Consider the following 11,103-nt stretch of genomic DNA (forward strand, 5'->3'; position numbering starts at 1 on the left):
GAATTTGAGTTACTTGTTTTATCTAACAGCATTTTTTTTTTTTTTTTTTTTTCTTCTTAAAAAAATCAGTAGTACAATTGCTCAGTCTCCTAGGAAGCTCGGTTATTGTCTTTGCACTAGCCTGATAGCTGTACAGCTCTCCTATATGGCTTCCCTGAGACTTCTCTAGATGCTCCCTGGCCTCATAGAGAGCACAGCATAGTAATGAGGCAAATGGAGCTAAGAAGTGCCTTTGGGTCTTCCTCTGGGCTCCTGCACAAAGTTGATCCAGCCTCAGGCTAGGAATCCCAATGCTCTGTGGTTTTTGGTGAATCAGTGGTGCTGCTGAGGTTAGAGAAAATTGATTTAACCCCAGCCATCTCTGCCCAGACAGGCCCCATCCTCCCTGCAGCTTCAGAGCCAACATCCTGTTTGGTTTGAGTCTGAGCCAGTGTCCTGGTGAATGCAGCTCTTGTCAGCACCCGCCACCTCAGACAGCTTCCAATGGGGTTCTGGTCTTTTGCTTTGCTAATGAAAGGCACCTGTGTGTAACAGCAGAGCTGGGAGAAAGAGAGGAATGAAGCATGCTGCAGTACACYGAGTTGACAGAAAGGAAGGTAACCATGAAGTCCTGGACAGAAATTGAGGACTTGCTTCTCTGCAATCCCTCTTGCTCTTATACTAGGTCACCAAGGGAGGAGCAGGTGGTCTAAGACTAGGTATCTCATATGCTGCTTGGATGAGCTGCTTTTTGCTTCATCACCTATGAACTTCTAGTTCATAAACCTGAGACAGGGCTGTCACCCATTACAGGATCATGAATAGCTCTTGTGTTAGAAGAGGGTCTTCCTCTCCTCAATTTGGTTGATTTTTGTGAGGCTTTTCTGGCTGAACTGCTTAGATCTGGGTTCCTTCTCATGATGCAGTGCTAGGAGAAAGACAGTGGTGTTAAGGTGTTCAGGAGGCTGTGTTCTGCTTGGCTTTCACTGTACTGTGGCTAAAGCCCATGTATTCTTAGAGGTTACTGTAGCTTCTGTTCCTTATCTCTTGCTGCCTGGAGGAGTGGGGATTAGGTGGAGCCAGCTCCATTTTGATGCCCATTCACATTCTTGGTTGCATCCTTTAGGCTGATTTCTTTTTCCTGGTTAGAGCAGAGGACTGAGAATTCGGGGTCCTGGTTAGGCTGGGAGGGGGACCTCATTCTAGCATTCGAGGAGGATGGAGAAAGCTGTTTCCTTGGACCCTCTGCTACAATAGCCTGTTCAGATGCAACTGTCAATGAAACCGGTACAGGGATTTTCCTCCCAGATGCTGGCACTTGTAGCCTCCTTAGAAACAGCAGCATAGCCAGTGCCTGCCTGTGTCCAACAAGCTGCACCTCTGTTCCTTGCCATATGCCACAAGGGACCCAACAGCTCTACTGTTAAACACTTTTTTATTTCTCTGCATACATGTTTCAACCAGCCCTTCAGGGGGTCTCCTGCAGTGATGGCCTCTGGCTGTGTTATCCACAGTTGCACAGAATGCTTCAGCTTTCTGCTGAGCTGGGGTTGCCCTCCTGCTTTCCCAAAATGCCAGTCCTCTCCATGCTGCCTCCCATTGAGCTGATAAAGCAACCCAGGAGCTTTACAGTAAACAGCTATAGGTATACAAACCTGGCCATGGAGGTCCTGCTGTTGCCTTGCCCCACAGAAATACAGGCCAAGCCTGGCTGAAGCAGAGAAAAGCGTGTTCTAGCTGCATCCTGACCTCTGCGCTTCCTGGTGTGCCCTGGAGCAAAGGAGTTTGTTCCTTGCTGTAGCCCTCCCTTCACAATGAAATCACTCTCCTGCCATTCCATTGCAACCTCAAGATGTGCTGTGAAAGTGCTGGTGGTCTCCTTTCTCTGCTAGCTCCTGAGGAAAGGACACTATTCCTGAGAGAGACAGTGCTGCTAGGCAGCCCACTGCCAGGTTTGGGGTGGAGAGGGGCAGGCATGGAACAACACACCCAGAGAGCCTGATCACGAGCAGTCATTCAACCAGTGCTACAGTAAGGAGGTGGCTGGGGTTAGACAGCCACTTCYGATCCTATTTTACAAGGGAGAAGGAGTGGACTCCAGTTTAGAGAGCTGTGTCTTCAGCCTCGATGCGGGGCCCAAAGAGCTTCTCTGCAGTTGCTTTGCCGTCATACTTGGGCAGATTGCCACCAAAGTCTGCTGGTAAGATGTCAGCATCGATCTCCTGGTAGAAGGACTCCAGTTCCTCCCCGTGCACAAAGACCTGGTGCGAGATAGGAGCAACCCTCAGCAGAGGAGATGGGCAACTCTGCCCAGAGGGAAGAAGGAGGCCAGGGGATGCCAGCACTGATGGGACTAGGTTGGCCTCATTTCTGATTAATGTAGCCACAGCCTTTGTTGTGCATTGCTGCAAGCTCGTTTTCCCAAATGAGCTGACAGCAGGCCCCGTGGTGCGCTGAGACATCAGCCTTTCCCACTGGCTGTGCTCAACTGCGAGCTTGTCCCCACCCCATAGAGATGTGCTCAGGCAGGCTGGCAAAGGCAGACGTTTTTCAGACACTGACTGGATGTACTGAAGGCAGCAGATTTCCCCTCAGCTGTTCTATTTTAACTAGCTGTGGACAAGGGATGTGCCTTTACCCCCAGTCCCCTTTCCCACACTCACCCTCTCCAGCAGTTTGCTCTTCAGGAATGGTTTGACCACGTTGTAGGTAGTGGTGAARTACCAAGGCTGGTGGATGAAGTGGACGGCCTTGAACCGTGCTGGGAAGGAGTCCTACAGATCCCAAACACATACACAGCAGGTTACACACTGTGCTGGCCACACTGAGCTAAGAGAGGAGGTAGGCAGCAATGGAAATGCTGTGACTCCCTCAGCTCCCCTTTTCCAACCCCCCTTTCTCTCTTTTACCCCTGTCATGATGGTCTCTTTYATGCTCTGATCCAGAGGGCTGGACATCTCAGTCCAATGGGATGCCCAGYGTGGGAACACCAGGGAAGCTGAAGAGCCTGCCAGATGGCTCGTTGCCTTCATTCTGCAAGAAGTACTGCACCTATGCTGTCCTCTTACTTGGGGAGAGCTGAACATCTTCAGCCCCTGGTCCAAGGGCAGAATTCCTGGAGTATGCAAGTCTCTGTCCAGCCTGGGCTGTGGCTGGACTGAGAGGGTGGTGAGGAAAGGCATCCTTGCCATGCTATAGGGTGCACAAGAAGTGGTGATAACACTTCTGGTTGGGCTTTTCAGAGAAGGGAGCTGGAGCCGGAAAAACAGAATCCATCTCGCAGGATTAAGTGAATTAGTCAGCAAGGGAGGATGCATGGGATGGTGAACAGCCTCTCTACAAAGCTTTCTCATGGCATCAATGCAGCAGCAACCCCAGACCCCTGCTAGCACTGCCTTCCCCCTTCCCTGAGCTCTCTGCTCCCTCAGAGCACACTGCCACTGCTCTGAGCTTTGCCTGGCTGGAGTCCTTGCCACCTCACCTGCAGCATGTCCACCATCTTCTTAAGCTCAGAGGGTTTGATCCCTGATGCCTGCTGCATGGTGAAGCCCTTGAAGTTCTCAATGATGCAAAACCCATTGATCTGGGTCTCTTCATTTTCCAGAAGCTTCTCCAATATAACACAATAGGCACGAAGAATCTGATTGAGAGACAGGAGGATGTGGTATTAGTGTGTGAAGGCAAGGTCTCCTCTCCTCTAGACGCCAGGAGGTTCCCAGTAATGGTCCCAGGAAGTGTTACCCCTAGTCTGCCCAACTTCAGCCTGCTTGTCACAGCAGCCCCAGGCCTTGAGATCAGGGGGGGCATTCCTGGAGGATGCTCAATWGCTACTGCATTCCCCTTTGCAAGTGTGTGTGTCTCAGATCTGGGTCAATGATTCTCTCATGTGCAAGCAAATTCAGAGCTGAACAGAAAAAGGAGTTGGGAGGACTTGTGAGTTACATACCTGGAGATCTCTGCCAGCAAGCCCTTTCCTTGCTGTATGCCTGTTTCCTCCTCTGCCCTGAGGGCTCCTTCCTTTATAAAATGATTTAATGATGAAGTGCTTTTCTTCAACCTGTATGTTGCCTAGGCTGGGAAATGCACACCCTGAATTTGACCTGCAGCCTGCACTATGTCAAGAAGAAAGGGGAACTCTGGGATGCACCACGCTCTCCCAGGCTCCCTTGTCAGTCCCTAAAAGGATAAATTCAAAGGGCTGCAGTTTTGCTTAAATCTGGATGTCTGGTGCGTGTGCATGCCTGTGTGTGTGTGTGCACGCATGCATGTGCATGTGTATGGGGGGGGACGGGACACGACACTGTGTTCAGATGTGCCAAGTGGGACAACCCAGGGACTGGGTTGCTACTGGAGCAATCAATGGCTGGGCTSAGCTGACCTCATCGAAGGTGATTTCCTCGTAGTCCCAGTTCTCGATGTTGAAGAGCATCACCACCCGGCCATACTTATCTCTGCTGGCCAGGATGCCRGGGTAGCCTGCTTCGATGGTGCTGCGTACAGCCTCGGGGGTCAGGTTGTCAAAGAGCTCAGGGTACTGTTGACGGAAGTTCACATAGCCTGAGGAGAGACAGAAATGGGAGGGGAGCAAGACTGGCCCTTTGCCCTGTCCTCAGGAACCCAGGGGAACGCAGGGGAGCTGCCAGGGAACAGGGCAGGTTAGTGATCATGAGACATGTTCCCGATTAACAGCTTTGCTCTTGAGGGTTTCAGGCTTCAGATAGGCTGTGCCTCAGCTCCAGGTGGATCAGGTCTCATCCAGCAAGGGGGCCAAGAGGAGCTCTGCAGACCAGCTGGCTTCAGTGTAATCCTCCCCGTGTCGGGGGCTAGAAACTCCCCACAGAGCCAGTTCACAATTACATTCTCTCTGGCAATTCCAGGTGCAGATAAAGTAATTTTTCCCCTCATTACCCTCATCCCCCCTTCCATGTTTGGATGACATCCCCTGCTACCCGCCTCAGCCCAGCTCCACTTCCCCTGGCACCCAGTGGCCACAGAGAGCTTTCAGGCATGAACTAAGGAAGCTTGCCCTGGGAAAATATCAGTGAACAAAACCACTCRTCTCCAGAGCCAGCACTGATAATTGCAACTCATTATTCCCCAGGCCAAAACAAAGGAGACCAGAGCGGAGCCAGGCAGGACCCAGGCCCACAACCACCCCCTCCAGGCTGCTTCCTGCTCCTCCTCCATTTTTAAAGCATCCGAGTCCCTGCTGAATGAGTGAGAGAGTGCTTTGGGAACAGCAACCACCTAACACACAGAGGAGACTTTCAACATTTTACTTGTTAAACAACCAAAAAGTGGGACCATCCTGATTTYGCTGGACACACAGCAGCTCCTTCTGCCCATCCCAGCCTGGCACCACCCTGACTTCTTTGCCTTCCCCATCTCCACTTTTTTCCCTCTGCCCCAAGACCCCTGGCCTTGCCATTTGTTGTTTGTCCTCTCTCTCCCACCCTTCCCTGCCGAGGACCTACTCTGCTGGCAGAGCCCAGGCACGGGGACACTGGGAAGCCCTGGCAAGCAGCAAGGAGCAGCCAAGGCGAAGGGGCTCCCCATCCTTGCTGGGAGCTGGCAATGTGACGGGGACGTGGGGGTCCGCACCACGGGAGAGGCAGGGAGCTCCCACCTTTCAGCAGCTCGTAGGCCCTGTGGACATCAAACTTGCGGGCKCGGATGAAGCGGAGGAAGAAAGAGTCGTCTTTGCCCTGCACCTTCTCGGCCACTGCCTTGCACACGTCCTCTCCGCTGCCAGCCCGCTCCTGCACCAGCTCCCGCAGCTCTTTCACCGCTACCTCCCGCTGCTCCTCTGTCTCGTTTAGCTCATCTTTTGCCTGCGGAGGGGAAAGAGGCCCTGCTCAGCATGGTCTCGGCACCCTGCAGCACACCATGGAGCCGGAAACTGGCACCAAGCTCAGGGGGTATGTGTCATTCTGGCAGCAAAAAGCAGTTGGTTGCAGACCTGCTCACTGAAGGTGTTTTGCAGCGGGGTCATCTCAGTCCTGCCCCACTATGGGCCCCACTTGCCCCCAGTCTGTCCCTCCTGTGGGGTAGTGGCTCCCTCACACTTGCAAGGCTTGCAAGGATTTCTTCTGACCCAGATCATGCTAATCCCCATATCCTGAAGAGAGAGCATGTGCTCTGGGCTGTGCCTCCCCCCGACGCCCAGCACCAGCCTCACCTTCTGCAGGGTGTGTGGTGGGATCTTCTCACAGTGCCCGAAGACAGGGCCATGGTCCTTGGTGGTAAGGCGCTCCAGCTTGGTGCGCAAGGCCTGCTCCTCCTCAGAGACGATGCGAAACGTGCCCATCTAGGGGCAAGGAGAGGCCATGGAGCCAGTATCACCTCCACGGCAGGCTCCCCACACCGAGCCTCCCTGCCAACACAACCTCTCTACCACCAGTCCCACAGCAACAAGGGTCCCTGCTAGGGTGATGGGGGCTAAGCTGGGGGCTGGGGGGATGGGGAAAGCCTCCATGCTGCATCCAAGGGGATGCAATGGGATGGGGTCCAAGATGGGAAGAGCTTTGTGCTGGCTGAGACAGGGCAGTCGCCAGTGCTTCCCTGCAGTGCCCAGCTGAACATGCCATGGCCTGGCAGCAGCCACTGGGCTGGTGGAGGAAGGGTGCTTGGGTGCCCTGTGCACGGAGAAGAGATGCTCAGAGCCCAGGGATAGGGTGATGTGGAGGCCGTACTCACAACTGCAGACATGCTGTCCTTTATTGGCCTTGGGACACTAGAAGACAGAAGAAGAAATTCCATGTTACCTAGAGGKGAGCAAGAGAATCCCAGAGGCCTTCAAAGCCCTTGCAGAGCCCTGGTGCCACCATCCTGGGCCATCCAATGTCCTGGCCAGATCTCCTAACCCTTCTACYCAGACCCCATTCAGCTGGGACGGTGATAGCTGTGCTAGGAAGAAGGCAGATTACCAGCAGACACCACCCTCAGCCTCCTCTTGGCTTGGGCACATAGTGCTTGTGTCCCTTTGTGCCCGATGGAAGCTGGGTGTGTTTGAGAAACACCAGGGATGTTTGCAAAAGCAGCTTAAAAATGTGGCTTTTGGTCTTCTGACTCCATCATTTGTTTCAGGGACTGCATTTCCGCTGGAGGTTGTGGGCAGACACATCCATGGGTTTCAATGAGTCACAGGAACCCACAACCCCCTGAGCTCACCCAGCGCAGTTTCATCTCAGGCATATTCATACAGGCAGACATAAACGCCCAGCTTATGGCACATGGGAAGCAGGASAGGTTGCACATCAGCATGACCGACACAGGGGCATGCTGCTCCAGAGACATCACACAGGTTTGGAGAGTTCTCGCCTGGCAAGTCCTCATGGGATGACCCATCCAGCCGTCCATTGCTGCCCACAGTACCTAGCTGAGCTGGTGGGAGCAGGATGTTTGCACCCACTTCCGAAAGGCTCTCCTTGACTCCAGGGCTCTTTGCACTCTAGTCCAAGGTCTGCGGTAAGGACCTCTATCTGGAGTCATTGAGGATGATGCAGAGATATTTCAGGCAATGCTTCCTCGGCACTTTTAGCGCAGTGTGACCCTTCAGGCTGGCTGGTGGTTTTATTACCTTTAATTTCTACTGATATATTATCCCCGAGGTGTTTCATAAACAGTGAATCAAACACCTGAGCCCCTGCAGCTCCAGTCTCAAGCCCATCACTAGTTGCGAGACTGGACCTCTAGCTGCTGGGTGATGAAACAACTTAACCTCTTTTTAACACCTTCTGGGTGAAATATCCTGATTTTGCAGGCAGAGATCACTCCAGGTGCCTGATCCTACTGCAGAGACTAACGGTCTCCTTCCACACAGACCCAGCTCCTCTACCGCAGCTGCCGGATTCCTGCAGGAACTGCCGTCTCTGGGCAATTTGCATGCTGAGGTGGTCAGGAAGCAGAGGAACGGCTCTGGAGAGGACAGTGCGGAGGCAGAGCCCTATGCTCTTCCCGGGCCAGCGCCTGTCCCACCAYGACAGCGACTGCAGGAGCCGAGGCGAGAAGCAGAGCCATGCAGCCCCTCGCTGTGCTTGCCTGCACACCCACAGATCTCCTGGCCGCCCTGAGCCTGTCCTGCCACCAGAGATTGGACTCTAGCRCGACCAAAAGGATCCTAACACCTCCCGGGGTCTTCCTCTTCCTCATCATCTCCCATGCCAGGAAACTTTCAACCTGGGAAGGGAGGGAGGTCCACTTTTTTGAGGTATTATAAATTAAAAGCAAACGCAGCCCTGGAGGGGACAGGTTAAGGGGAGGCTGGATTACAGTCTCTGAGGCAAAGTAGTTAAGATGAAAAGACTCCCAAATACTCACCAAAGACAGGAAAAGCTAAATTGTCCTCAAGGGGTCAGCGCGTGGGGCTGGGGGCTGCTGGAGCAGAGACGGACACACGGACAGCGAGGCCGGAGTGAAGCAGCAAGAAAGCCCAGCGAAAGCTTTGTARAGTCACCAGGTTGGGATTAGGCCGTCACAAGGCATCAACTCACCACAGCTTTTTAATTAAGTCAGCACAAACCAGGCAAGAAACCCCATTAAAACATTACAAAGGACAGATGAGGAGAGCRAAGGAGGGAGCCAGAGGGCTGCTGGCTGGCTGGAGCATGTGCGGAGGGGAGGGGGGCTGGGGTGTGATGTTGGCACCGATTAACGAAGTATAAAAGCTTCTCATTGTGTAACTCACTCATTAGCAGTGGGCAGGGGGAGAGGCATGGTGGGGGGAGCCGGTGGCAGCCTGCCACCCTGGGAAAACACCCGCTCAGAGATGGGGCTCTGTAGGAAGGCAATCAGATGGGCCAGGTCTCTGGTGGCTTCTGTCCCTCAAGCCCCCAAGGAGCCTCTCAAGATCCTGGCGTGAATCTGGCCTCCCTGCCAGGGCCYGGCTGTGAGGATGGGTCCAGGGCAGGGGGCTGGCGGATGCTTCCACAGCCTGTCTGCACGCACCATGCCAGGTCCCATCGGGATTGTCCTCCACCTCAAGCATGTCCCATCTGCCAGCTCCCTCCATAGCTCACCCAAGCAGCTTCAGCTTTAAAATGCAAGTGCAGACAGATGCAGTTCTCCCAATTATGGACGCAGCCCTCTGCCATTGCTGCACAGGAGCTGCCCCACGGCACAGTGCAGCACAGTGCATCACGGTAGCATTACGGGTGCAGGAAGGGGCTAGCCTCTGACCATGCCACTGCAAAYACACACTGGCAGCATCCCACAGAAGGAGGGGATCACCAGGTTGTGCCAGGACAAAAATCACGAGGGGAGGCTCATGCTGCACCAAGGCATTACCAGGTTGTGTTGCTCCCAGCTGACCGCAGGGCTTGTTYGCTTTGGGAACTTGAAATGCATCCACCCCCTAAACTACGCTGTGGATGTACAAGTGAGGGGAGCCAAGGGTTATGGCAGTAAGAAGAGGCTTCTGGGGGTGTCCACCATCCCAGTGTGCCGCGTGCCGAGGCTGCAGCGCATTGGGAAGCAGCACAGATTTAATTCCTCACTGTCCTGAGACCTAAATGAGGAGCTGAATGAGGACACAGAGTGGATGGTGCTGGGCAGAGCTCCTTCCTCAAGCCAAAGGATATTTTTCTATTTCTGCATTTCACATATGACACAGTGGGTCTCTTTCCTTTGCCATAGTGCCATCCGCCAGCCAGCTTCATTTGCCAAGTGCAGTTCCACGCAGGCTTATGCTGTGAAATGGAGCCTGCTGCAGGTTTTACTCCCTCTCTCTAACAGCTGCATGTCAGGAGCCTCCTGTGRATGTGGCACAGACATGCTGCGGCTGAGGAGGCATTGCTGGCCGGGGGCTGCCCAGCTCCGTCCCAGCGSGCTCCTGGCCCATTTCTTCGTTCTCCCAGCCCCAGCAATGAACCCTCAAAGCACTGGCCATGATGGGCTGCATGAGACAAGCACCCCTCAGCAGCCTGGCCTCAGGCCCAGGCTGGCACGGTGAGACCCTGAACTCCACGTCAAAACCACCATCATCCTCTTGGGCATTGGGTGGTAGGTTGGAAAGCCTCCCGCTGGCTTGGCATCCTGCTCCGAGGGGTGAGCAGGAGGCAGGTTTCTGAGCTTTTACTTCATCCACGTGAAGGCATTCTGCATGGTGCCTCTTTCACAGCCTCTGCTCTGCGGATCAAGTCCCTAGGAGGAGGAGACATCGCTCACTCACCTCTGGTGAAGAGGGAAGGGAAGACAAGAGCCCATTGAAAGGCCCCGGGCCTTGACTGGACTCTTACTGTGATGGGGATTTTGGRAGGGGGAGGAGGAGGATGGTGGAGCAAGGATGAAGGGGCTTACACAAGGCATGTTTTGTAACACGCGGATTTAAGGATTTGAATTCCACAGCATTGCTCTGCAAACAGGGCCGAGACCCTGCCRTGAGGCAGGGAGGAGGAGGAAGACACGTGACTGGGGATGAAGGGCAAGTGGGAAGAGAGAAAACCCAGACCTGTGCCAATTCCCTGGGCGATGCTGTGATGGCCGGGGACACCACAGAGACCCCATGGGAGACCTGCCAGCTGCCCCATCGCCTTCCCACGCCAACCCCAGTGCCAGGCTCAGCTCCCCCCACTGGGGCTGCACTTTCCCACCCAGTCCTGGGACACTGGTTTCCAGCCAGCAGGAACGATGTAGCACGTGGTGATGGGGTCAGTGCAGGGGCTCCTAAAGAGCCCTGGAGCCCCCAGGCTCAGGCACGGAGAGGTGRAGTGCTGACTTCAGGGCAAAGCTCTCTCCGTGGAGCAGCCCCTGCTCCGTCTGGGGTGAAACTGGCTTTGCCGGTATCAGCCGGGCATCCYGTTCGGCGCTGGCTGTTGCGCTGGGTGTGAGCCCCTTGCTCGTCGGTCGGTGGCACAGCGTCACCAGGGCTCTCGTGGGCAAGCGCCCGGCTCCTCCTGCAGCCGAAGGGCCCGGGGGTCCGGAGGGGACCGCTCGGCCGCGCTGCCGCCCTCCCTCCGGCCGGCACGGGGCTGCCGAGAGCCCCGCGTCCGCAACGCAGCCAAATCCCGCTGCTTAGAAGCCGGGTTAAACCTCCTCCTGCAACAAAGACCACGCCGGGGCCCCGGGGAATTAAGGGCTTTGCGGAAAGGGATCGGAGCGGCCCCGGCCCGGGGGCCGCGCGCTCCC

The 11,103-nt window shown here is 54.9% G+C and overlaps 1 protein-coding gene across 2 annotated transcripts; it reads right to left on the minus strand.

Moving 5' to 3' along the window:
• Positions 1-2,081: 2,081 nt before the first annotated feature.
• RLBP1 (retinaldehyde binding protein 1) lies at positions 2,082-6,697 on the minus strand. 2 transcript variants are annotated; one of them, XM_085308743.1, is made up of 7 exons: positions 6,676-6,697; positions 6,158-6,286; positions 5,606-5,810; positions 4,358-4,536; positions 3,461-3,619; positions 2,643-2,753; positions 2,082-2,240 (listed from the first exon to the last, which is right to left on the minus strand). In XM_085308743.1, exons 1-7 carry the CDS (start codon positions 6,685-6,687, stop codon positions 2,082-2,084), a joined length of 954 nt encoding a protein of 317 aa, XP_085164869.1. In that variant the 5' UTR covers positions 6,688-6,697. The 2 variants fall into 2 exon arrangements, with proteins under 2 accessions (XP_085164869.1, XP_085164868.1); XM_085308742.1 differs by having other exon boundaries at positions 5,606-5,833; positions 6,043-6,286.
• Positions 6,698-11,103: the final 4,406 nt, after the last annotated feature.

Source organism: Rhea americana, unplaced genomic scaffold, assembly GCF_003343005.1.
Source record: "Rhea americana isolate MKP2758 unplaced genomic scaffold, rheAme1 scaffold_28, whole genome shotgun sequence".
In the NCBI taxonomy this organism is placed as follows: domain Eukaryota; kingdom Metazoa; phylum Chordata; class Aves; order Rheiformes; family Rheidae; genus Rhea; species Rhea americana.